At 42.9% G+C, this 27,907-nt stretch overlaps 1 protein-coding gene and 1 long non-coding RNA gene across 3 annotated transcripts in view; both read left to right on the top strand.

Moving 5' to 3' along the window:
* Positions 1-4,204, top strand: part of C9H10orf90 (chromosome 9 C10orf90 homolog) — a 241,821-nt gene extending 237,617 nt beyond the window's left edge. For both annotated transcript variants that reach the window (XM_007964393.3, XM_038009709.2), the window contains 2 exons: positions 3,104-3,203; positions 3,292-4,204. In XM_007964393.3, the coding sequence (XP_007962584.2) occupies positions 3,104-3,203; positions 3,292-3,330 (139 nt within the window). In that variant the 3' untranslated portion in view covers positions 3,331-4,204. The remainder of the gene's footprint in view (positions 1-3,103; positions 3,204-3,291) is intronic.
* Positions 4,205-7,244: 3,040 nt separating this feature from the next.
* LOC140712432 (uncharacterized) lies at positions 7,245-11,685 on the top strand. The gene is made up of 3 exons (XR_012094070.1): positions 7,245-7,448; positions 10,012-10,139; positions 11,091-11,685. It is a non-coding gene; the product is annotated as an uncharacterized lncRNA (long non-coding RNA).
* Positions 11,686-27,907: the final 16,222 nt, after the last annotated feature.

Below are 27,907 nucleotides of genomic sequence, written 5' to 3'. Positions count from 1 at the left end.
CCATGGTGATTAGGTAACTTTGATCATTTATTGGAAGGCTCTTTGTAAATAAGGAAGTGAAAACGAGGAAAGGGGAGACTGTCCCATTAAATACTGGATTCGTAGCATTCTAATTGGGGTTTTTAAAGGGCCACTGGGCTTTAAGACTTGCTATTTCAGAAGTGCAAAGTTGCGTATGCCTCATGCCAGAACCATTCCCTTTTCAATTTACAGAAAAATTTCAGCCAAATCCTCCCCTCCCAGTCCCCAAACCCTAAGCCACCATTATGGAGCCTTGCAAACTAAGCAATTAAAATAATAGATCTCAAAGTAGCATAAGTAGTCAGAGAGTATTGCCCTATCATTTTACTGAAGAGGAAACTGAGGCTCAAAGAGGACAAGTGAGCTAGGTGACGTTGCACGTCGAGTAACTGGCTTCCCCCAGCTGGTCTCCTCTGGTGGACTTAGCAGCTGGGTTTACACTCTGCTCTGTGGATTATACTTTGGGTGGGCTCTGACTCTGGCTCACCCACAGAATCACCTGGAGCTTTCTTTTCTTTGTATTGTTTGCTATTAATTATATTGTTAAATTACATTTTTATTTTAAAAATGCAAACAATGCAGATAAAGCTAAAGTCTCCTCATGACCAGTGGTTCCCCTCCCTGTTCCCAGCCCACTTTCCCTGTCCCAGTCTCAGCTCCTCAGATACCCACAGTGATATCTCCTGTGTATCCTGTCAGGCCTTTCTCTTTGCCTTAAAGTAGACTTTTATTTGTGCATATATAGTCATGTGATTTTTAACCATGAATGGTATCATACTACACACTATCTCTCGGTAGCTTGCTTTTTCACTTTATGTCTGTGAACCCCTTCTGTGAGGAATAGATAATTTTCCTTGTCGATTTTGACTGTCTGCAGAGTGGTCCATTGCATAGATGGACCATGATTTATTTGGGAAGTTCTTTTAAGAAAATACTGAATCAGAAGTAACAGAGGTGGGACCTAGGAGCCTTTATTTTACACTTTCCAGATATATTAGTCAGGGATCCCCAGTGGGATAGAACTAATAGGATATATGTATATAAAAGGGAGTTTATTAGGGAGAATTGACTCACACGATCACAAGGCAAAGTCCCACAATATGCACGCTGGGAGAAGAAAGAAGCCAGTAGTGGCTCAGTCCAAGTCCACAAGCCTCAAAACCAGAGAAACCAAAAGTGTAGGCTTCAGTCTGTGGCTGCAGGCCCAAGAGCCCCTTGGTGCAAGCCCAAGAGTCCAAAGGCTGAAGAATCTGGAGTCTGATGTCCAAGGGCAGGAGGGGCCAGAGGAGGAGCATCTACCATGGAAAAAGGAAGCCAGAAGACCCAGCAAGCAAGGTTATCCTTGCTTTGTTCCAGCCACGCTGGCAGCTGATTAGATGGTGCCCACCCACACTGAATGTGGGTCTTCCGTTTCCAGTGCACCAACTCAAATGCCAATCTCCTCTGGCAACACCCTCACAGACACACCCAGAAACAAGACTTTATCAACCATCCAGGCATTCTTCAATCCAATCAAGTTGACACCTAATATTAATCACTCTGCCAGGTGATTCAGATGGTCAGTATCAGAAAGATCAGTCTATATGGATCTGAGATTCCCACTGCAGAGCTTTGAGACATCTTTACTTTCTAACTGACTCCTTAACAGTTTTCTCTCCTAGTCCTTCCTAGAATCACTCCCGAATGTGGCAATTATGTGTTCATTTTTTCATTCATTCATTCAACCCATGTTGATGTCTACAGAGTGCTAGGCACAAGCATTTCCGGGATCTCACGAGTAGCTTCATGCTATATTATGGTTGGGTGACAGGGTTGTGTAGAAAGAGTCAAACAGACCAAGGTTCGAATCCCAGCCCACCACAAGCCAGCCAAGGGACTGATACAAACCTCCTGATCTTACTGGGGCTTGGGTTTCTCATTTATATAACAGTGGGACACTATATGCCTCTTCCAACTGTAGTGAATATGACATGAAATAATTCATGTCAAGCAATTCAAGCCTAGTGTCCAATACCTAAGATGTCTTCTGCAAAGATAGTCATCATCATTTTTCTACATTGTCCTTATTTATTTATTTATTTATTTTGAGACGGAGTCTCGCTCTGTTGCCCAGGCTGGAGCGCCGTGGCCAGATCTCAGCTCACTGCAAGCTCCGCCTCCCAGGTTTACACCATTCTCCTGCCTCAGCCTCCCGAGTAGCTGGGACTACAGGCGTCCACCACCTCGCCCGGCTAGATTTTTGTATTTTTTAGTAGAGACAGGGTTTCACCGTGTTAGCCAGGATAGTCTTGATCTCCTGACCTTGTGATCCGCCCGTCTGGGTGTACTTATTATTTTAATGGTGGAATATCTTCCCTATATCGTATCTGGCTTCCAAACACGAGAGAAAGATGTTTTAGCCGAGTGCCACGTGTACAGCAATCCAAATGCTCAGGCTACAGGGACTCCACTGTGTCAGTGGATTATAATGAAATATTAATTGGCATCAGTCCATGAAGTTTCTGTTAGAAAGTAGGAAAGAAGTGTCCAGAGGAAGATCCCTTGGGCCCTTAATTCAAAGTGCAATAGGTTGAGAGGTAAAAACACACACACTTACATGTGTTTTATTACAGTATTATAATTCCTGCTACTTCTATTTATTTGCTGTTCTTTTTCTAAGTCACAGGAAGGCAAACATTGAGTGGTAAGAAGGTATTTGGAAACAAGTTTACAATCAGAATACTAAAGGAGTAGGTTTAGAATCCTTCATTTTATGATTAATTTGTTAATTTTCATAGAGAATGGAGGGACACAAACAATGACTCTAAATAAGGAACTAGCCTCTCCAGCTTTGCTGCTGGTGGGACTCTGCCTGTTTCATTGACCCAGGTGGCACTGGACAAGGTGCCAGTCCCTGCCATGCAGTGGGTTCTGGGTATGGTCAGGAAAGCCCTTCGTCCTGGCGTCCTACAGTTGTGAGCTAGTCCATAAGCAGCAATCTTCTCTTTGAAATGTAAGAGCCTGCCGTCAGGGCAGGATGCAGCCCCACGGCGGGAGCGCGCTGTCAAGCTACCATTCCAAATGTGTTCTGAATCTGTTTCAGAATCTATAATAACTTGCCGGAAGTTAAAAAGAAAAAAGAAGAACAAAGGAAAAGGGTGATCTTACAAAGCAACAGACTCCGTGCCGAAGTCTTCAAAAAGGTAATGGCCTCGTCACCAGCAGGTGTGATGTGTGTGGCGCACAGATGCTGAATCTGAACTTGACATCTTTGTTTCCCTTTTCCTCTAGCAATTACTGGACCAGCTCCTTCAAAGGAATGCGGTCTAACCGCAGGCTGCCCTGCTGACCACACTACCTGGACCTGGGAGGACTTCAAATGCTGGATAAGCCATTAAACTTAGCAGTATCTTCATGATGGGAAAACACTTATTTTACCTTTGATTTTTTTTTTTTCCATAAAGGAAAACATCACTTCCTGAATTACTGACCCAAGCCAAACAGAAACAATAACACTTGAGGAAATAGGTCAACAATCTGTTGTGGGGAAACCACCTCCATGTAACCCGCTAGATACAGTCCCCTTCACATTTTTGCTTCTGAGTTGTACCTTTTGCTTCTGATTTCTTCTCCCCTGCTGTTTCCTGCCCATCAGAGAGGCCTTATATAAGCAAGTCTGCTTACATCCCAGGGGAATATTTTACATCGAACTTTTGGGATCCAGATCCATCTCCTTTTAAATTTCAATACCAACACCTGCCAGTTATGCAAATGCCAAAATGTGGGTCATCATATAGTATATTTTTAAACTGTCTGAACATGTACACCACCAGTGCTAAAGGCTGACTCGGAAACCAGTGGGTGCAATGCCCGAGGCTGCGGAACAATCAGCCCATCTCTTGGTGAGCTGAAGCAGTCAGAGTGGCCCTCAGTCACCCCGCCCCCAGCACCGCCCCTCACCAGGGAGAAAAGAATCCATTGCTACGGAAGCTCTGGTGTAACTTCAGTGTTTTCTGCAACACTCCTCCTGCCCCACCCCGTAAAAAAAGTCGTTTTGTTAAGAAATAGCCCTAATGGTCCAGCTTTGCTGTCTGTTCTTCCAAATGTTAATAATACACATTATTTATAAATATGTGTGTTTGGGAAGCTAAGAACAAGCTAGTTTTTACAACACAAATGGAAATAAATGCAGTTATTATACAAATTCAAGTATTTCTCTGTTATATATTCTTTTATGAAGTAGGTGGCCAGGATAGATAACATAAGGTATAAAATGGTGCCCAAGACCCAGCAGGCACCACTGACCTGCTCCACATCCTCTTCTGCCTCTGACCACCATGGAAGTCCTTGTGATTCTAGATGCTCCAGTGGATAATGTTGCCTCCTAGACAACTGGTAAGAGAAAAGCTGGTAAAACCATCAAGAGCAAGATTTAGGATCCTTCAGACTCTAAATCTTACTAGTATTCTCCCTGGGAATGAAACAAAAGGTTTGGGGATGAAGCAGGAGCTTGGTGATATCTCTGTCCCTTCCCTGAAGTTGTCACCCTTCCTTCCTTCCTCCCGCTGCTGTACATACTGTCCCCTCTTTCTGAAATGCCTTTCTTTTACACATCTGCTGCAAACTGTTGAAAACTCCACCCTGGGGTTCTCTCCTGACATGTGTCCTCTCTGCCTTGCCCTCCAGTATGAATCAGAGACCTCACATCAGCACACACTGCATCAGACCTGTGCCCTCCTGCCCATGTAAGGGTCTGACAACACTGTCAAGCACGGAAGCTGCCTGATTTCCAATCTGGCGGCTGCTTCCTGGTCTGTGGCCTCTGGCAAGGGTGTCAGTCTGGGTCCAACTAGGAGAGAGAAACCACACAGTCATTTGAATGGAAAAGTTTAATATGTTTAATCATTAACCTTAATAGCAGATTAGAGTAGCGAAAGGTTGGCTAGTAAGTTGTAAAGATAGCCCTCAAGAATATAGTGGGTACAGCAAATACAAGGAGTCCTAGGAAGAGTGTTCCTCCTAGTCCTGGGCTGAGAGGGAACCACAGGGGCTCAGCAGGTGGTAGAGAAGTTTCTGTGGTGGCGTGCCAGTGGAACTTGGTGAGATTCTGTGGTGGCGTGCCAGTGGAACTTGGTGAGAATCTACAAATCTCTCTGGAACTTGCCAGAGATCTGCCCTCTAGGATCCACAGGGAACCGTCTCCTTGGAGACACTGCTACAATATCACCTCAGGGAGGGGACTGGGGAAGCAGCTGGCCATGAGTGCTGCTGGCCACATGTCACCTGCAGGGCCTGGCGCTGGAGCTGGCTGGGCAAATACACTGCCTCTGGGAAGCAGCACCCTTTTCTCCTGCAGTTTCTCTCTAGCTCTCTCTACTGACAAAGCCTAACATTGTGTCAGTTGGCAAAGGGAAAACACTGAAAGGGCCTAGATCCATTTTAACAGAGCAGGCAAAAAGGGTGAATATGGAGTGAGAGAGAATATAATCAATATCTGGCACAGTGAGTTATTTAACCTTGCCTTTGTTTCCTTAACCACAAAATGCGGATAATTATAGTGCTCCCTTCATAAGGTTGCTATGGGAATTGAATAAGCCAGTGAGTGTTGAATGCTTAGAAGTATGACTAGCCTAAAGCAAACACACCGTGAGTGTTTCCTATTCTAAGTAGAGGTGGAAGTTAGGACTGTCTTGGGAAACCTAAGAGCACAGGGGCTGTGAGTTGGTCCTGCTGGAATTCCTCAGCTCTGTAGTGAGTGCTACACAAGACCACTGAACTCATGGGTGCTGGTAGAGCCAAAACCTGCCAATATAAATAGGGTACTTCATAAACTCCTTCCTTTTATGTTCTTCCCACACTCAGAAACCATTTCAGCAGGGTGACAAGCTTGCCTTCAGGTTAATTTCTGTTTTCTTGAACTCATTAGACCTCTTCCAGGATGTTACACTGAATTTCTATTTACACTTTAAGTGATTTTTTAGAAAACATTTAAATCAAATCTATGACATTAGTTAAGGACAGTCTTTCCCAGATAAAGATCCTGCACATGGCTAGGTATGATGGCTCATGCCTGTAATCTCAGCACTTTGGGAAGCCGAGATGGAAGGATCTCTTGAGCCCAGGAGTTCAAGACCGGCCTGGCAACATGGTGAAACCCTGTCTCTACAAAAAATGCAAAAACTCATCAGGTTAATGTTTTAATTTTCTATAGTAAGTCATTTAAACTCAGGGCCCAACCACTTCTAGACTGTTCTATGACACTTTTTAGATTTGTGTTGGCTGACATTTAAAGAGAGAATGCTTAGATGGAGCCAACCTTCAAAAATGACCACAAAAAGCCTCATCCCCTTTGCAAATCCAATGCCCAGCCTTAAAATCGAAAGGATAAACAAACATCAGCTTGAAAGGAAATGCCTCTGAGTCATGTATTTCTGAGAACAGGTCTTAACTAAGGTGGCTAGGATGGAGAATTAAGGTAGGAATATGTGATAGCTGGTGTGAGCTGGTCTTTCCTCTGGGCAGCAGGCTCAGGACAAGGCTGGAAACTAAGATTTGGGTTTCTGTTAAACTAATTTTTTTTTTTTTTTTTTGGCCTGTTGTTGTAACTGTCCTTCGATGCTGAGAAAGGAATGCAAATAGCCAGTATTTCTTTTCTGTTATGAAAGATATTAGCAGGAATATAATGTAATTATGTTATAATTCCTGTGAAAATAAAGCCCTGAAGAATCGTAACTGCTGTCCTTTATATTTCTCTCAGGAATTGGTTACCCATTTTTTGAATTCTGTTATTAAAATCAGACTTCAGGGAATACTTTGAGGTTTTGGAAAACTCTAAATAGAATTTACCATTGTAACTTCAATCATTAAATTCTGTTCTGGAATAGATTTATTTACGTCTGAGTGTGTTTCAGTTCTGGCCTAAAACAATTCTTCAGTGATACAGCTGGCAGCAAGGGGTGAAGATTGTTAGAGGATATTCATGAGCTTAGACCAAGCAACATCTGAAATAACTTGAGGTATCCAGGTGGTGACAGCACTGGACCATCTCACTGCGGTCTCCATGACTTCACGTCGAAGGAGCAATTCCTATTTCGGCTGTTTTCTCTGCCAGCTGGTAATGAAATAATGGAAAAACAATTGCCTTGGTTTTGTTAGTGTCTATTGCCAACCAAACTTCCTGGAGGTCTGCGGGCTCCCCAAGTGAGTCAGCAAATGCTCTCTCGGATGTAACAGGGCTCTTTGAAGAAACTGTTTCTGAAACAGCCAATTGTGGGAGAGCAGTTGAGACTTTGATGCCTGAGGTTCTCCCATTTCAACATTTGGTATAAAAATTGCAGGCAAGGGGCCTGGTCTCCGACTGCATCAAATGACCAACGGTCTGAGTATGAGGCACATCAGGGGCAGAAGAAGAGAAGAGAAAGTGGGATGATGTGGCTGCCCAACAGGAGGTATCTGGCAGTTGGTGTGTGAGAGCTCTGGGTTCAGGAAATAACACAAGAAAAACGATCCCCTGTGGGTCTGTGTGAGTGTGTCCGCATGAGCATTAAAAGCGAAGGAAATAATCTGTTTGGTAATGAAAATGAGCCCATTAGCAGAGGGTTTTACGTTATAGAGTTCATTGTAGTTGTGCTTTTATCAATACTTGATAATTACCCACGAATGTCTAGCTCTACTAGAAACCTTTTGGAAGTGGCTGTCACTGGCTGAAGCAGCCTGCACCGGAACTGAATGGCTTTGGAAATCTCCCCAGCCTTCTCCTGAGTGTCCCACGCTGAGGGAACGTTTCCCCACTTAGGCAGGAGAGCAGGCTGCCTGGGAGACCCTTGAAATTCCATCAGATCTGCCCTTTCTGCCCACAGTCGCTGCTTGTTTGGGAGTGGGGGACTTGTTTACTCACACAGCTGTTTCAGCCACATGGAATGGAGCCACGACTTTGGCATGTCACTTCCAAAATTCAAGGGTTTTTTCAAGTCAGGTCAATTGCCTCAGGCACAGTTTTGATCCTGAGACCCCAAGAAACGGTCTGAGGTAATGGCCTGGAGTGTGTGTTGGGCAGGGGGGTTAAAATCCTTCCATTTTTTATCCTTCTCTGAGAAGGTTTCCGCATACACATTCTGGATGCTGCCGTGACCTGCCAGGGTGCAGCCAGAAACAGGATGTCAACCTGTGGCTCTTCTCTCAGATCTTTGCGCATCAGGAACTTGAAGAGCAGGGAGGGGAGGAAGAGACTGGACTTGCCTCTAGAATCTTAAAAAATGCCGGGTTATTCTTATTAAAGCTTAAAAAGAAAGAAAAAGCAGCTTATGATCTGAATTGCTGCTGAGAAAAAAAAATGAATTTCTTTAAATCATTTTTATTAAATAGCACCAAGAGTGAATGGCACAGGAAAAAGTGTCCTTTTGATGACTTTCAGAGCATTCTTCCTCTGTTTAAACATCTCTACGTTCCCGACATGCCTGAAACGGTACAACAGCTGTAACTGACATCAGGGAAAAGATATTACAACCATCACCCGTGTTAACTCCATACGCCGGGTAATATCCTTTCATCAAAGCCAACGGGGCTGCCTGCTTTACCTGCCCAGTGATGTCAGTGAGAGGGAAATTATGAATCTTTTCACAGCTGCCAATTGATAAAGAAATAAGCACACTTTTGTGTTATATCCACTATGGTTCCTCTTGGCTGATGTTATCACATGGGTACCAAAGAAATTAGTGATGACAACACACTTAACGGGTACACGTTGCCAAATATGTGCTTAACATTAAAAGCTACTGAGTGCATAGACAGAGGTTTTGTGTTTGTTTTTGTTTAAAAATATACCCGAAGGCGAGTAAGGCCAGATTTAATTATTATATGCTGACATAATTAAAATGCCCGGTCTTGCTCTCTCAGCTGAAATGTTTATTGAATCAAAATGACAGAATAATTCAAAATATTTTCTATTATTGGTTTTTGTTTTTTGTTTTTTTTCCAGTAGCATGTGACATTGTATTAACAAGGCTGAGCCTGGCTCTTTACAATGGAAAACAAATGTTTGTTCATGGATTAAACTGAGGTGTGTGGACACCAATATTTCTCGATAGCGGTATTGATTCAGATGGATGATGCATGTGTTTCCATTGAAGCATTTCTTCCTGATTAGGGTGTTTCACCCCTAAATCTCAATTAACAGTTGATTAATATTCCCCCTCCTCCCACCCCCTCAACACAGGAGGTGTTTTCTGATTGGTTGGTGAACAACCTCTAAACAGGGACAAGAGTCTGAGCGGAAAACTCCTGAACCCAGAGAGTGCATTCTGAACATTTCTCAAAAGAATAGCTTACATTTGTTTCTTCTGAGTGCTAGCCAAGCGACATTCACTTGTCATCCACTTTATGTGTTCCCGCTGGGCCACAGCAGCCTTAACTCATGCAAATCAATTGTTGCCTCTGTATACCCCGTTCCCGCCCTGGCCCTTTTAGGAGCTTCTACCCTACTGCTAAGTGGGGACAGCAAGTTAGTATCTTGTCTCTTCTGTTCCTTTTGGAAGTGCTGTCACTGGCTAAAGCAGCCTGCATGTGGGACTGAATCACTTTGGAAACCCTCCCAGCCTTCTCTTGAAACAAACAGTTCCATTTCATGTACAGGTCCCATCAGTTTGAAATGAAGCCCCGCCTAGGCTCACACTTGGCCTTTCCGAGTTCTGCCACCACCAGCTCCTTCCCAGGCTTGCAGCTAGCTTCATGATGGGTCTTCCTGGAGAGGGGATGAGCGGGACAGTCTCAGCTCTGTGTCCAGGGTCCTTGGGTAGCAATGGAACTGCTATGGACTGAATGTTTGTGTTTATATGTTGAAGCTCTAATCCCCAATGTGACTGTCTGTATTTGGAGATGGAGCCTCTAATAAAGTAATTAAGTTAAATGAAGTCATAGGGTGGGGCCCTGATCTGATGGAATTAGTATCCTTATAAGAAAAGACTCCAGAGCCTTCTCTGTCTCTGCCTCTGCCTCTGTCTCTCTCTCTCTCAGAGCACACAAGGAAGAGGCCCTGTGAGCACACAGTGAGATGATAGTAGCCTACAAGTCAAGAGAAGAGACCTCAGAATGAAACCTACTCTTCCAGAACCTTGATCCTGGACATCTCAACCTCCAGAACTGTGAGAAATCCATTTCTGTTGTTTGAGCCACCCAGTTCGGGGTATTTTGTTATGGTACCCCAAGTTGACTAACAGGGGACCCTTGCTGTCCTCAGTGGTGACAAGGTCCCTTGCCCATTCTACTGGCATCTGCTACTCAAGTCTATAGCAGGGGAACTCTCAGCTTGCTGACTGTGCTCCACCTTTGCCCTCACAGGGACTATCTGTCCCCCTGAGGCCGGCCGTGGCTCCCATAGACCCAAGGCTCTGTGGTCTACTTTGCAGCCCTGGGTTGCAGGAGGACTCTATTGATGCTGGCACAATTCTGGGCAAGTTAGGCAACCAGTACCATCAGCTACCTTCCCCATTTGCCCCTGTGGTTTACAGGAGCTTCCTGACACCTTCCTGCATGCACCATGGAAGGGCATGGAAACCTGCTGGAGAACAAGCTGGTGGAGGTGGATTTCTCCCCAGGTTATATCCTGAATTCTCTCTGCCCTGGGCAATATATTGGGCCTCTGGGACCTAGGCCCATACGCATAGCTCTTGAAATGCTCATGGAACTCCAGAAAATTACTCCCCACTCCCCCACAAGGCCTGGTTTTTCAAGACAACTGTGTCATGAAAGATGTTAAGAGACTAGGTTTTAGGGCTCGATGGCCCCTTTTTTATTTTGTGAGATTTCTCCATTACTTTCTTTTCTAAGGGAAAAAGTCTCTGGCTAATGAACAGATGTTCCCTATGCATTTAAAACTCATGCCCAATCCACACTTACTATTCTCAGGAGGGCGCTGGGAGCTAGGCAGCAGGCAGGCTCTGGACTGACTTCCTTTTTTTTATAGGGGCCAGAGGTGCGTGGGGGTTAGTAATCATTTTTAAAGTCAGATGCAATAAGAATATGATGATATCAGAATCACTATTTAAAGTCCCTTAAGTGTCATCTTGATGACAGACGAACATATCTCTTTACAGGTCAGCTCACCCAGACAGCTTCCTTCAGCTCTGAAACAGATCAATTGAGCACCAGATGAAGTTGGCATGGATGGGAGATGTGATGTACAAGAGGTATTTCCTTTAAAATATTAGACTCTTACTCAGCATGAGGAGAAGGCCGTTCCCTTGCTTTGAGAAGCAAGGGAACCACACATAGATTTACATCTCCCATCTGGTTCTGCCTCCAGGGCAGAGGCTGTATTGGAATGATGAGCAGTCATTCAACTGCTGGTGAAATTGTCCTCTCTCTTCCTCCCCGAGCTCATCTCTGAATGAAGAGAAGCATGCACATGTGAAGCACTGCCCTTGAATAGTCCCCATTGTACGTGAGGAGATGGAGTAAGCCAGAGAACACGTGTAACTCGCTCAGAGTATTTCATGTTGGTGGGTTGGGACTGAGCTTTGAACCACGTCTGTTTCCCTCCTGAACTCTGAGCTCTTATACTGACATCATGCTGCAGATGGTGTACATGTGTCTAAGAATGAAAGATACAGATTTTTCAGGTTTCACTAAAATGTTAAGTAATTTTACTGGCCCCAAAGAGCCTTAAATTATAGAATAGGATCCCTCAAAGCTTTAGGAAAATAAAATTAGAAAATATTTGCCTTGGAAAATTGCATCCTTAACAAAATAAGGAAAAATTACATAGGGTTATCATGATATAGGTTTACTGTGATGTGGGAATCATGGAGGATGTGATGTTTCCACCAGACTGAAAGCACCCTGGGGGCAGGGGCTGTCAGGACATTCTCCTCACTCCAGTGTCACCAGCCATCAGGGCTTAGTTTTTCCCTTACATCACCAGCTGTTTCTCACATTCTTCCCTCTGTGTCTCACTCCATCTAGAAAAGCAAACATTGCTTGCGTTCTGTCCCCAAAGTCAAAAGTAATGGGACAGGCAGACCCTCCTGAAATTCTAAGCAGAAACTACTGCTACATTTGAATCAGATTCTAAGAGGTGAGAAAGGCTTCTTTATTTTCCCAACTTGTATTTTAAGTTCGGGGGTACATGTGCAGGGTGTGGAGGTTTGTTACATAGGTAAACGTGTGCCATGGTGGATTGCTGCACAGATCATCCCATCATCTAGGTATTTTTGTCTGGCATCCATTAGCTATTCTTCCTGATGCTTTTCCTCCTCCCACCTCCAGGATGTGTTGTTCCCCCCATGTGTCCATGTGTTCTCATCATTCAGCTCCCACTTATAAGTGAGAATATGCGGTATTTGGTTTTCTGTCTCTGTGTTAGTTTGCTGAGGATAATGGTTTCCAGCTCCATCCACATCCCTGCAAAGGACATGATCTCATTCCTTTTTATGGCTGCATAGTATTCCACGGTGTATATGTACCAAATTTTCTTTATCCAGTCTATCAGTGATGGGCAGTTGGGTTGATTCCATGTCTTTGCTACTGTGGATAGTGCTATAATGAACATACGTGTGCATGTATCTTTATAATAGAATGATTTCTATTCCTTTGGGTATATGCCCAGTAATGGGATTGCTGGGTCAAATGGCATTTCTGCCTCCAGGTCTTTGAGGAATCACCACACCGTCTTCCACAATGGTTGAACTAATTTACACTCCCACCAACAGCATAAAAGCATTCCTTCTTCTCCACAATCTCGCCGGCATCTGTTGTTTATTGACTTTATAGTAATAGCCATTCTGACTGGTGTGAGATGGTATCTCATTGTGGTTTTGATGTGCATTTCTCTAATGATCAGTGATGTTGAGCTTTTTTTCATGTTTGTTGACTGCATGTATGTCTTCTTTTGAGAAGTGTCTGTTCACGTCCTTCGCTCACTTTTTAATGGGGTTTTTTTTTCTTGTAAAATTGTTTAAGTACCTTATAGATCCTGGATGTTAGACCTTTTTCAGATGGATAGGTGGCAAAAATCAGAAAGACTTCTTATGTACACCTGTGGATCAGTGCCGGTCACATGCCCCAGGCCATGATTCTTCATCAGTGCTAAGACGTTCTTCTAGTGGACATCTCAGCATTGACGTGTTCGCAGTTGTGAGGGACTTGGGTGGTGATTAAGCAAAAGAGGATGTCCTGGCAGCGACAACCTGGGCCAGAAAGTGGAAACAGCCTCCTGAATTCTGAACTTTCCAGGTTACATTAATGGAGGTGCTTTACTCTTGATACAAAAAAAAAAAAGAAAAGAAAAGAAAAGAAAAGAAAAGAAACTGTACCAAGCAAGGTTTCAGCAAATATATGTCACAACTGCACTGTGATACAAAGAAGCAAGATTCCAAGTTTATAACTTTCTCATCCTTCTATAGAATACACGCATTTCCCTAAATACATATATTATTAATAGCCCATAAAATATTAACTCCATCTAAAAATGCATTATTAACAACATAATGAGTGCAATACACACATCGGTTTTCTCTAGACACTTTATTTAGAAACCCCAAGCTCTTTTGTTCTTGATGTCGGTGAAAAGAGACAATTCTAGAAATGTTTATTTGTAATGATCAAGAAAGTTCATGATCTCGTAGTCAAGGAGTCAACACAGAATCAATAGTTTGGTTCAAAAAGTAAGATTTCAAACCAAAGATTGTTCCCTAAAGTTGAGAAAACACAGAGGTACTGTGAAGCGGCACATCTTTATAGATGCACTATGTGGTATTTTGTTTGGTTTTGTGGACGCTTTTTCTAAAATGGGATTTAAAGTCCAGAGACCATAATTAGGCCCACCGCAAATGATATTATTGTTGTCTTTAATGTATGGCCTTCAAGATATCATAAGAAGGTTCACAGTGACAGTCTACGCATTGCTGTGAGCTTGTGGATACGAGTTTCTGCTTTAAAACAATGCTCTGACTTTGCTCTTTGAAGACAAGCCCCAAAAAATCAGCTCTATGTATTTTCATAGATCATCAATATTAGAAGGTGCATATCATAATTCAAGTCTCTGAAGAGGAAGAAGGAAGATGTTGACTTCAGTCTTCATTTAGTCCTGTTACGGGACTTCCAGACACTGGAAAAAGCTCATCCCTGCAGTCGGTTGGAGGATATTGTCCTGGAAGGGGCAGCTTTCACATAAGGTTTGAATTCAATTAGCCAGCTCCTCTGAGAGCCACTAGAGTACCATTTAGGACATTGCTTCTTGAATTCTCATTTGCAGTCTTGCAAATAATTTTCAAAGGTCATTAGACCATAAGGAGTTTTCATTACCCTTCATTCATGTCAACAGCAAACACTTACTGATTGAGTGTCCACTTGGTGCCCTCTGCTAGGTGCTTCCAGGTACGTCAAAAAAGGGATGCAGTACAAAACTAAAATGACTAGAAGCAGCAGCATATGGAAGGTAAAATCTTTCCAATAAGAGCAATTGAAGAAACGTTTCTACAAATGTTAAGCTGTAAGTCAAATGTTTTTAAAAAGAAAGAAAAGATTTGATTAGACAAAAATGAGAAACTGCTTGCTGTGGTCTGAATGTGTCCCCCCAAATTCATATGTTGAACCTTAATTGCCAATGTGAGAGTATTAGGAGGTAGGGCCTTTAGGAGGTGGTTAAGTCTCTGCCTTCATGAATGGGATTAGTGCCTTTATAAAAAAGGTGCAAGGAAGCTGCTCATCCATTCCACCACATGAAGATGCATCCAAAGGTGCCATCTGTGAAGCAGAGAATGCCCTTCAAACTAGACATCAAACCTAAATTGGCCTTGATCTTGGGCTTTTTGGCCTCCAAAACTGTGAGCAATAAATTTCTGTTTTTTATAAATTATCCCGTCTAAGGTATGTTGTTACAGCAGCCCAAACATACTGAGGCACCCTTGAATGTCAAAACACACTGTAAACAAAATTTAAAAGGCAAGTGGCAAAATGGGGTAAATATTTAAAACCATAAAGGGTAAGATCCTTTATGAAAGCATCATATAGCGCAATAAAGGGAAAACAGTCCAACAGAAACATGGTTCTAGAACATAAGCCCTTCACAGAAGAAATGCAAATCACTGATGAACATACAAAATGCCAAGAATAGCTAACATTCAAAGAAATACAATAAAAATAATGAAACATTTAAGCCTGTCAAATTTTCCTCTTCTTTTTCGTTTTTTTTTTTTTTTTTTTTTTTTTTAAGATTCAACGCCATTAGTGAAAGCACAGGAAACACTGTGGAGTTGGAGGTGTGGGTCATTGTCTGCCTGCTCAAGCCCTGTTCTAGGTAGTCTGTCCTCTTCCCAGGCTACCCTACCCACCCATTACTTCTCTGACTCACCAGGGAGAGCAGCTCATCAGCAAGGGCCCGGAGTGTGGGGCCATACACTCTAGCAAAGCAAAGGCTCCCAGGAGCCGAGTGAAAGAACTCAGAGCCTTGCAGAGAAGCTACTCTCCCACTAACCGGAAGCTGGAGCAGAGGAGATGGCAGCAGAGATAACACACACAGACATAGCACCTGGCTCTGTAGGTGGGCAAGCCCAGGCTGTGTTTCATCCAGTTGGAGGCACTGAGATCCCCCAACAAGCCTACAATGGACCCTGCATCTCACCTGAGCTGCTGTGAGCTGGGCTCTGTTTTTAGCCACTGACAGAGCCGTGCTCCTGCATTGCTAGGGGTACAGCGCATTGGTGGAACTTTTCCAGGGCACGTGGCAATTTGTATTAGGAGCTTTCAGTTGGGAGTTGTTTTTCAACCCAGCAATTCCCAGTAAGGGAATTTATCAAAGATATGACTAAAGATTCGTGTCCAGGGACAGTTACTGAAATGTTATTTTTTATTAGTGAAAAATTGGAAACAACTTAGAAGCCCCACAGGAAGGAAATTGTTTCTGTCCGTAAGACGGTATACAAAGGTCATGGTAACATATCCATGGTGTGGCCTTGCAAAGTCTGCTGCTGAAAAAGCGAAATAATATAAACCCTCAATTGGCAGAAAATGATGCTTTTATGCACAAAAAACACTGAGAGTATCATTTAAAATCTATTAATCTTTTATTTTGAAATAATATCACTTGTATAGGTAAGTTGCAAAAACAGTACAAGGAGTGCTCATGTGTCTTCACCTCAGCTCAACAATTGCTGACACTTCACAACATTTGATTTATTGTTCTCTCTCCATACATACATATTCACTCACATATAATTCTTATTACATGACTATCACAATTTTATACAATATATACATATACAATATGTATGTGAATTATATAACTTACATAGTTTTATATAATTTTGTATATATTATATATGTGTGAACATGTATGTTATTCAAAATGTAACTATGCATGTTATTTAAAATCATATACATTATTTTTCTGAACCATTTGATGGTAAGTTGCAGAAATCATATGCTTTCACCCCTCAATAGTGACCTTCAAATGTTATTTATATTTTTTGCCTCTTTTGTTATTCTGCATTTCCTAAGTTTTCCATCTTTGTAATTAGATAAAAATAACAACATACGTTATCTCAAGAAGTAAATCACAACTGTTTACTTCTGAAATTCTTTAAGTAATTTAAAAATTACATCTAGACAATAAGTTGATATATTCGTTTGAAATAAACTTAGAAATACATACATTAAGCTTTAAAGATGTACATTTCTTTTGAACAAATAATCCTTCTGGGACTCCATTCTAAGAAATTATTCTAAAATTGCAAAATGGCAAGATGAACAAAATGTATTTATAGCATTCGTTTAAGAGAAAAAAATGTCAATAGTACAGATGTCTAACAACAGAGGAATGGTTATGAAAACTAGCACATCCTTCTAAAGAAAAAGTGTTCATCCATTAAAATGGCACCTGTGGCCAGGTGCAGTGGCTCGTGCCTGTAATCCCAGCACTTCAGGAGGCCAAGGCAGGCGGATCGCTTGAGCCCAGGAGTTCAAGACCAGCCTGGCCAACATGGTAAAAACCCGTGTCTACTAAAAATATAAAAATTAACCGAGCATGGTGGCATACACCTGTAATCCTAGCTACTTGAGAGGCTGAGGCATGAGAATCACTTGAACCCAGGAGGCAGAGATTGCAGTGAGCGGAGATGGTGCCACTGCACTCCAGTCTGGGTGACAGAGTGAGTGAGACTCTGTCTCAAAACAAACAAACAACAACAACAACAACAAAACCAAACAGAAAAACAGCACTTGTGAAGAACTCATTGCCACCAGGAAATACACATCTACACTATGGACACAGGCAGCCCTCACTGAGGGTTTGGGTGGGAGGGTGCGTGCACCGCAGCGATCCTAAAAGCCTCAGGTAGATCCCTTGAGAAAGCCTCCCTGATTGTGAAGCCATCTGCTCTGTGGCCAGACTCATCTTTCCTGTCATGAACATCTGAGTCCACAGAGAGCTCTGGGGTCCCAAGCATCACCTGCTAGGACCCCCCTCTAACAGGGGCAGTGAGCACAGAGGGACTCCTCAGGGGCCAAGCAAAGATCTTGCTTCTCCCCATTCCATGTCCAAGGCAGACCTCATGACCAATGGCAGTCTTCCTGACTACAATGCCCAGGTAAAGCCTCAGAATCATTCTGGACACGGCATTCCTGGATGGAAGGAACCCATGAGATGAATGTATGTGCTGCCTGGGCCAAGCCTGCAGGTAGAGGTGGAAGCTGGGGAAGTGGGGGCTCAGTAGAGGGTCTGCTGGCAGTGACTGAGAGCCATTAGCACCCTGATCATGGAGCCTCACCTCCAAAAAGGCCAATTTTCAGGAACAATGATTACTGACCTGGAAAAAGCATTTATTTTAAAAATGGGCCATTGGTCATGGTTTCATTTTCATTTCACTGGAGACTTATGTAGCCTCATTGATTGCCCCAGGTTTCTTCTCAAGGCTGCTTTCATGACCTGAAAGATGTAGCACCCTTTGGGCGTGAGGCAGTAACTGTCTCCCAGAGTCCTGAGGAAAGGCAGGCCTCACCTCTGTGGAGTGCAAGTTCAGATATTTGTTAACATATCCTGACACAGCCGTGACTTTGAAAGGTAGGGTGCTGTTTTTTACCAAGATCAGGACAGATGCTGGGATACAGGCTGAGGTCCAGGACAGATGCTGGGACGCAGGCTCTAACTCCTGATGAGGCCAAAGGGACCAAGTTGATTGCTCCCACAGAGCAGAAGCAGACTTGGTGACATGGCTCTGATGGAGGCTCATCCAGGACATGATGGAATTAGGCAAATCTAATATGATGCATCCAATCTTACCAAAAAAAAAAAAAAAAAAAAAAAAAAAAAAAAAAAAAAAAAAAAAAATCATTTCTAAGGTGAATGCAACCATAATTGCTGCTTGAAGATAAAATTATTTAAAATAGCCATATTCTCTATGCTGAATGCACAATTGCAGCATTACAATCCTCAGGGGTGTCTCTGTAAGTTCAGATAGGAAAGATTTAGAAACCACAAGCCTCTTCAGGATTTGCAGGACAGCCCTATATGTCAGGCTGCTACATCCAAGGGGTGAGCTGGCAGAAGGCAAAAAGAGACACGATCCCCAGGAATAAACCTCCAAGTGCAAGTTTTAACTTAAAATCCTATTTCATTTATACCAAATGAGATCTGCAAGGAAGTGACATTTTAAAGGTTCCAGTCGTGCAGGAATAACAAAGACAACCATTATGTTGGAAAGAGCAGCTGCTCTTTGATGTTTTAAAGGGCAGAGACAGAGTGCCCAGGTGGAATTAGAGTTGGATTAAGAGGCGAGTTTAGGGAAGAGGCTGAAAGAAAGGGCTGTACAGTTTCAGACACAGGTCTGCAGACAGCTTGGCCCGTAGAAATAGACAACCCACTCAGGCCCCAGAGAAAGGCAGGGTCACAGTCCGCTTCCCTGCTTAGGAAGATGCAACTGGGGTTGGGGGAGAGAAGGAGATGGATGAAGAGGGATTTGTTCAACCTGACTAATCCCTTCTAGTTTGCAGACAAGAGTAGAAATTGCTGAATTGTTCCAGGAGATAATGTCTTTGAAATATTGTGAACAAAGAGAGACCCTGTTGATCTATCTTCTACTGGGGAAAGAGCAAAAAAAAAAAAAAATGACTCAGGTTAACTTTCTTGGCAAAGCTGGGACCTCTAAGAGAGCACTTGCAGAAGATCATTTGCCTGTCTTATCTGTGTCCCAGTAGACATAAATGAGCACCCCACCCAACCCCATCCGCTGCCCATTTAAGCAACTCCTTGGAATTCAAGTTTTAAAAAGAAAATTCAGCTCAGAAAACATCCTGTGGGTCATGGTTTCAGAATGTGTAAGGTTGGCACATTGCACCTGACAGTATCTGTCCGTATGCCACGACTTCCTTATAAGTTGGTAACAATTGAACGTTCTTATTCTGTGTCAGTAAGTTCCAGTTCTACAGGAAAAGATTAGAAGGATTTCCATTTTTCCAAAAGGCTCCCAGGCAATGACTATTTTGATGCTGTTGTCATTGGAATGTGATGTTTCTTGTGTTGAAGCCTTGTTCTAGGACAATCTGGTTTGTGCATTTCTTTTCTGGAGTAGAGACTGCAGCTCTCTTTCAGAGGGAAGTTGTAACTCGTTTGTCAGAAAGGAATCCCCTGAAGGAAACAGTGAACGAACCCAGAGAAGAGGATGGTCTTTAGGAGGGGGCTTACCAATCACGTTGGTGTGGGGAGGTAGTAAAGGTCGTCTGTGGTCTGACCCAGCTCCAGGCCTCTCCTTCTCCTCCTGGGCTCCTGCTCTTACCTAGGGGTGTGAACTGCTGCTGCGGAGACTGTGCCCTGGGCTTGTTCCTCTGTGTCTTGGTCCATACGATTCCTTCTACTGGGAAAGCCCTTCCAAGTGTCTTCGCCTGCTGAACAAGACCTCCTCTCCTCCAGGAAGGGATTCCTGACCCCATCACCAAGTTTCCACACCCATGTGACTTCTACAGAAACATTTCCAAGATCTGATTAAAAATACAATTTTAGAGACAGAAAAGGCAATATCTCTTGACATGGGAAACTGCCAATATCTGTTCAGTACAAATTCAAAAAATCAGCTATCAAAAGTATATACAGTGTGATTTCAACTGGGCTAAGGTAGCTAAATAGATAAAAATATATCTGAACTAAAATGTGATCATCCAGGGATAATAGAAGTATGGATGGCTTTTGCTTTGTTCTTTGTGCTTTTACATAGTTTCTAACAATTTTGTAATGAAGGCCAGGTGCAGTGGCTCATGCCTGTAATCCCAGCACTTGGGGATGCTGAGGAGGGCAGATTGCTTGAGCTCATAAGTTCAAGACCAGCCCATGGAACATGGCAAATCCATGTCTCTACAAAAAGTACAAAAATTAGCCAGGTGTGGTGGTGTGCGCCTATAGCCCCAGCTACTCGGGAGGTTGAGGTGGGAGGACGGCTTGAACCCGGGAGGTGGAAGTTGCAGTGAGCTGAGATTGCACCACTGCACTCCAGTCTAGGCGACAAAGCCCCAGATCTTGTCCCCCATCCCCACCAAAAATGTATAATGAACATTGCATTCTATTTTTATTGTTGCTATCACAAACAAAACAACAGGCATTTGTAATTTTATACTTCTGCAGGTCAGAAGTCTGATGCGAGTGTCACTGGAAAAAATGCTGGTGTCAGCAGGGCAGGGCTATGCTCCTTTTTGAGGGCTCTGGGAATGCATCTGCTCTTGAGCTCATGCGAGTGGTTGGCAGAATTCAGTTCTTGCGTCGTACATTCCCTTGAGGTTGCTGTTTCCTTGCTGGCTGTCAGTGGAGGACCATTCACAGCTTCTAGATGCCACTCAGATACCTGGTCTTATGCCCCCTTTCTCTCTTGCCAAAGCCAGCAACAGTGAGTCAAGTCCCTCTGAAACCTCAAATCTCTCCTGCCTCATTGTCTCTCGAATCTCTCTGATGGAATCTTTTGCCATCTTATTCTACTGGGTCATTGAGCCTGCTGGATAATCCCAGGCAATCCTTCTATTTTAAGGTCAGTTGATATTAGCAACCCTAATTCTCTTTTGCCTTGTAACTGACATATTCGCAGGCACACCATAAGATCTTAAGGTCAAAACCCTACCTACCACAAACATTCATTTTAAAATAATAATTTAAAAAGTCATTGAAAAAGAAGCCAATTTAAATAAAGTGAGGGGAGTGTCCGCCATATTTTGGCCTTTAACAAAATAAACAGTAGTCCTCTACAAATGGCTCACCATTTCTGTGAATGTCTTAATTTTCTAAGAACTGTCTGGCTTCTTGGAACTCTCAAACACAATTCCAAATCCCTTGACAAAATTTTCTTCTATTTTTATTCTTTACAAATGAACTTCATTTTTCTGATTTCAAATGGCATGTTTGTTTGCCTGCATGGTCACGATTTCCCCAACCCTGTGCACACAGGCCTTTCGCACAGTGGCTTTGGGGTGTTTCCATTAAGAGGCAGAGTCTCGCCTCCACCCTCTCAAGCCTGGCATGGCACACAGATCATTTTGGCCAATGGACAGGAGCCTACATGATGCAGGCAGAGGTGTGAAAAGAGCATTCTCTTTAGGACTTGCCTCTTCCTCCTCCTCTTTGGACCCCCAAGACCACCATAAAAGAAGCTTGGGCTGGCCCCTGGGAGAATGAGAGCTGACATATCATAGAGATACCAGTCCCAGCTCAGGTCCTTGGACCAACCAACCTGCCAAAGCTAGAAACGTGAGTGCTGCCACAACACGAGGGCATCTTGAGTTGGCCTAGCTGTCAGCTGACCTCAAGACCTACCACCTGGCCTAGACCCAAGGATCAGACCCAAGGATCCTTAGAATTGTGAGAAACAGCAAAGGTTTTTTGTTTTAAGCCATTAAATTTTAGAGTCATCTGTTATACAGCCAAGGGTAGCAAACATATTTTAAGAAACACTCAAAAAAATTTTAATAAGAAAATAAAAGTCAGCCACAATTCCATCAACCCGCAATAACCAGTGTGAATATTCTGGTGTATTTTCTATGAATTTTTGTATTTAGTTACGTAGCTAGAGAGAATGAGAGACACAATGATCAATAGAAGATGATGGAAACATAGAATTTCTATGACATTTTGTTGAATTCTTGCCTTTCTCCCTCTCTAATAAGTGTGATTGTATGTCATTAATTATTTCTAGAAGTATGGCTTTCATTGACTTGGTAACATCTTTCAAACACTGTGATCTCCCTAATGGTCACTTTATTAAATAATGTCACCTGTATTAGCTCCTTTATGAACGTCTGTACCTATGAATTGAAGCCCTAAAAATATTCAGTCTAATTGACTTCAAATGAAACAAATTAATAAATCTTTACTGGTCATCTTATGTTGTTCAAATTTTTCTGAACAACTGACTAGAGCTTGGGTTTGGTTGGTCCAATTTGGCCCTGGACGCAGGAATGAGTTCTTGCTACCCTGGGCTTTCTGTGAAATGCATGCTTTCCTTGGTTCCAGGACCCGGCCAGAGTGAACAGGAACAGCAGCTGATCACCACCTCTGCTGCATGGAGCCCCATCTTGGGCAGTGGTTCTTTCTCTGTGTACCTGTATCCACTTAGCCCCCAGTCTTGCTCACCATGGGCCCCAGACCTAGGTGGGCAGATAGGTGGGGCCGCCTCTTTCAGGGACCTCATCCTAGGCTGATGTCTAATTGGAAAGCCTGGGCTATCTGGAGAGAACAGGCCATTTCAATGGTAGCAGGCTACCTCATGTTTAGGTTTGTTCACATCTGAGTCCCAGGAGGAGCAGGGATTGCGAGTGTGACCTGTCACGTCACCGCTCATGTCAATTCCGAACAGCATGGTTCAAAAGCCACACACAAATCCACAGGGAGTCCAGCCCTTTCTTTCAAGGCTCTAAATTGTAACACTCAGGAACTTGCACCCCGTTTTTTGGAGTCCTCCATTTCTAATTCTCTCCACCCCAACTGTCCTCTGACCCCAAATAAAGCACCTGTTAACTCACCCCATTCCCCAGCACCCCAGCTCCCTCCCCACTCCCAGCGTTTGTTGAAGTAACTGCAACCTATTGTCATGGGCTTCCAGCTTCACCTCTCTTGCTGGCCTTTCTCCCATCCTCCTCTGCCTATCCCTCCTCTCACAGCACAAAACCAGGAATGTGCCTGGCAGAAACAAACGATCCCCAGCAGGTTGGAGATACAAGGGCTCTCCATACAAGAATTTTTTTTTCCCTTGGGGGAGGGAGGGATGTAAGTATGAGAATGCTAACAATGCTTCCACAATAACTTTTTTCAGCCCAAGCTGACAACTGCTATCTTCACAAAAATTCCAAGGAGACATGTGGAAACAAGGCAGTCTGATTGGTGTCACGTATCACAGTTTGACGTCAGAGTGCAGCCCTGGCCATCTGGCCCTTCCAGGGTTTCCTGTGCACAGCTTTAGGAAGATGGGGCTGAGGTCTCTGTGAGCTGGGGATGGGGGAAGGGGGAGGTTAAGGGCATTTGTGCAAAAGCACACGTGAGACTGTCCTAGAGGCAACTGGGAAGTAAATGACTGAGTCTTGTGCCTTCATGTGGGCACAGGACTAGTATAGAAAATGCAGGAAAGTGGTCGGGTGCCATGGCTCATGCCTATAATCCCAGCACTTTGGGAGGCTGAGGCGAGTGGATCACTTGAGGCCAGGAGTTTGAGACCAGGCTGGCCAACATAGCGAAACCCCATCTTTACTAAAAATACAAAAATTAGCCAGGCATGGTGGTGACCGCCTGTAATCCCAGCTACTCAGGAAGCTGAGGCACAAGAGTTGCTTGATCCTGGGAGGTGGAGGTTGTGGTGAGCCGAGATCTTAACACTGCACTCCAGCCTGGGTGACAGAGCGAGACTGTCTCTCCAAAAAAAAAAAAAAAAAAAAAAAAAAAAAAAGCCAGATAGAGGCAGCAAAATACAGTAAGGAATGCAGTCTCATTCTCACCCCCAGGCTGCTGCTGCTGGTGTGACTTGAAGAAACCCTGGTGAAACTAGACTTACATTTGTCCCAGTTTCTTTCATCCTTTTCTCATAGCTCCACTTTGATAACACTCAATCTCTTATTCTTTCTTTCATCCTGCAGCACCCTCTGCATATAGAAAAGCTCATAAGTTGCTCACAACCAAAGTTGCAGATGTCAGTCCGCTGGTTGAGATCATTTTGCGGAAGTTCAATGGAAGCCAAATATTTGTCTGAAAGACGTGCTTTTCAGTTTAATTGCTGGTGGTTACAATTATCTCCGCAGGCACTCAGGTTATTTTAACCTACCGGTGAATTCTCAATCCACCATTACACAAATGTCAACCCTTTCTGTGGACGTGTCTATTAGAGAAATTTAAAATAGCATCTCCGTGATCACGCTTCTCTCTGGGCGTGCACTTGGACCATGAGGTCAGTGCTAAGAGTTCCTGGAGGCAGAGCCAGAGCCAGGGCCAGGGCCAGGCAGGCCCATTTGCATCCCATCAAGCCTCCACATGGAGAAGACTGCTGGTCTTGGCAAGTATTAAAAACGCAGAGTTTGTAAATGCGGTTTTCTGTGATCACGGCAATATGGTGGCCGAGGGGGAGAGGTGGACTTTTCAAAGCAGATTTGTGCGGTCTAAGCTAAGTGCCAATCACAGTGGCTTCCTCCTGGCTGCTGGTCCTGCTCCTTTGCACCTCCAGGCCCCGTGCAAGTGAAGCCTTGGAGATGTAAAATATTTCCCAGTCCCAGAGAGTTATCTGAATTTTAGGCAAAATAAATTATCCCTATGTGTTACAACTATGGAAATAGGTTCACACGATCCAAAGAATTTAAGTGTTTAGTAATACCAGGTCCTACCCGGTAAGTAAGTAGGTTTTAAGCTTTTAAGAACATTGATTGATTAATTAATTGATCCAGTCATTAAAATATTGCTTAAGCCAGGCCCTGTGAATAAACACTGGAATCTTAAGAAGAATAAGACACTGCGTCTGGCCTGGGGGAATTCAGATCCTAATGAAGAGACACAAGCAGGAAACAAATGATTCTGCTAGGGGTGATAAGAGCTGTAGCAGAGACATGGAGAAACTGCTTTGAGAGCCACAGGAGGATTAATTCTGCAGGACACAGGACATCTCTGAGGAGGTTTCCAAGACAGGGCGATCCCAGAATGGCTGAACCAGTGGCAATCCCGGTATCCCTGTGAACATGAAGAAGCTAGGGCTTTCACATTGTTCCAGTGGGAGTGACAATTGGTATAACTGTGTCGGAGATTCTTTGCTGGAGACTGTGTTGGAGACTCAGTCACTCACTGAAAGTAAATATATGCTGATCTCATGCCCCAGCAATCCCACTCCTGGGTTTATACCCAAGATAAGGGTGTGCATATGTCTATAGAGGACATTTATCAGAATGTTCATTGCAGGTTTCTTCATAACAGTTAAAAATTAGAAGCAACCCAACTCTCTATCAAATAGGAGGATAAATAAATAAATTCAGGTATATTCATACAATGGAATATGCAGCAATGAAAAAGAATAAACTACCGCCACATGCGATAACATGCAGGAATCTCACAGACGTAAAGATGAGTGAAGGAGGCCAGACACAAGGAACCACCCACTATGAGGTCAGCTGTGTCTGTGATGTTGGAAATTAGTGTAGTTGATAGCTATGGGGAGATGGTTTTGACAAGGGACACAAGGAGTGGAGATGCTGGAGTGTTCTATATCTTGATCGGTGTTGCAGTACAAGCATTGCAAACATGAGCAAAACTCATGAAGCCATATACTTAATATGCATGTACCTTACTGTACGTATGTGATAATACAATTTTTAAAAGTCAAAAAGCAGCTAATAAATACACAAACAGAATGCCATTACTTAATACTCTAGGAGACCTAAAGGATCTCCAGCTTTGCAGGAATTATGAATAATCTGCTAGATAAAAAGGTTTTATTCTTCAATGTCTGGGGGGGGGGGTAGAAAGAGCACAGACCTGGACAGAGACTGACATGGGATTGACCCCACTCGTGGCACTGTGACCCTGGGAAATGCCTCTGAGACTTCACTTCCTGACTGTTTTAATTGGTGATAATAAAGCTTAAGTTATAAACACCTGGAATCATCGAATATATCATCTCTGCACATAAAAATTGGATCAGTAATGGTCAAAGCAAATATATCCGTGTTTTCTACAATGATATTCACATTTTAAGCATGAGAACCTATTTCAAACTTTTTTCCAATGAACTTTAAAAAATTTGTAATTATGAACATAATTTTTAAGGATATAGAAAAGCAGGGAGAACATTGAATAATGACTCTAATAAACCATCAATCCAATTGAACAGTTGTTAACATTTTGTTATAATTGATATACTATTTCTCTGAATTAGTCTTTTTTAAAAAACTATCTTATGGAAAGATTGAAACATTAAAGAAAGAGAGTAGTATGGTGAACTCTCATGTACCCAGCACCCAATCTCAATAATTATGAAGACCTATTTCCCCATCTCCTACCCTAGAACTATTTAGAAACAAATCTCAAATATGACATCATTACATGTACAAATATTTAAGTACATATGGTTAGGACTCTTTTAAAACATAACCACAAGACAACTATCATATCTTTAAAAAATTAACAATAGCTTCTTAATAGTAAATACAAAGTCAATGTTCATATTTCTCCATTTCTCTCATAAAACATGTTTACAGGTTGCTCAAATCAGGAGCCAAATAAGGTTCAAATACTGCATGTTGCTGCTATTTTTCAAAATTCTTTTTGAACCTATAGGTCCCGCTTCTGAGTTTTCTTGCAGTTCATTGTTAAGGAACCCAGGTTGCTTGTCCTGTACATCAATGCTTCTCACATTTTAGCACGGAAAACTCCCTGGTAAGTGTGTTAAAATGCAGATTCCTGGGGTCCAATCCCAGAGAGTCTGATTCAGTAGGTCTGGGCCAGGGCCTGAGAATTTGCATTTTTAACAAGCTCCCAAGTGATGCTGATGCTGGTCTATAGACTCATGTTGAATAGCGCCACTCATTTCCCACAGTGCGGATTTAGCTAGTTACACTCCTGAGGTGTCTTTGAATGTGCTTTTCTGCTCCTCGCATATTTTTAAGTCACCTTGGCTAGATTCATATGTAGGGTTGTGTACTTTCATCAGGAAAGTACTTACTCACCTCTGGCCAGTAAGTAGCCATCCATGATCATCCCTAGATCTTTTATTTCAGCAGAGGTTACAAAATGGTAATCCTAAATCTGTCGTTCCTTCTTCACATATTACCTGGCTTAACTCAACAAAAAGAGACTTTCTCTCAACAACTCTTTGAATAAGGTAGAGTTTATACAGAAAAGTCAGGATAAATATTTGAATCTCTCTTTTTATTCACCAATTTTCAAAATAGTGACTTGGTTCCCTAGCCTCCTGAGCAATCAAAGAGACATTTCGTTTGTTTGCCTGTTTTTTTTTTTTTTCTAATCCTGATGAACTCATGAATACAAACATATTTGGCGTGTTTCAATACATTAAGTTATTGTTTCTGTTCAAATTGTCCCATCTTTGACTAATAGGAACTTAGTAGCTCCTGGGTCCTTTTGATATGACTCTAGTGATCTTTGACAGCTTCCTTTCTTTGGACATGACAAGATATTATAGCTCACCTTATATATTTCCTGACTCAGACCCGGAGTCAGTCATATCTCCAAGGACCCCTGGTTGCATTGAAGGGGAAATGGCAGACAGATCACAATCCAGGCACTAACAGCATCATTATTAATAGATTGGTCATTGTTTCCAGACCCTTTCAGTGCACAAAGCTAGAAAATAGGTTTTATTTTTCCAAAACAAAATATGTCACGAGTTTACACGAACACTTTCAATTAGAGTTTAAGGGGTATTTTACTTGATCCCATCAATCTTAAAACCCAGAAGAA

Source organism: Chlorocebus sabaeus, chromosome 9 (assembly GCF_047675955.1).
Source record: "Chlorocebus sabaeus isolate Y175 chromosome 9, mChlSab1.0.hap1, whole genome shotgun sequence".
In the NCBI taxonomy this organism is placed as follows: domain Eukaryota; kingdom Metazoa; phylum Chordata; class Mammalia; order Primates; family Cercopithecidae; genus Chlorocebus; species Chlorocebus sabaeus.
Note: the sequence above shows the minus strand (reverse complement) of the source record. Positions and strands in the feature narration are given on the sequence as shown.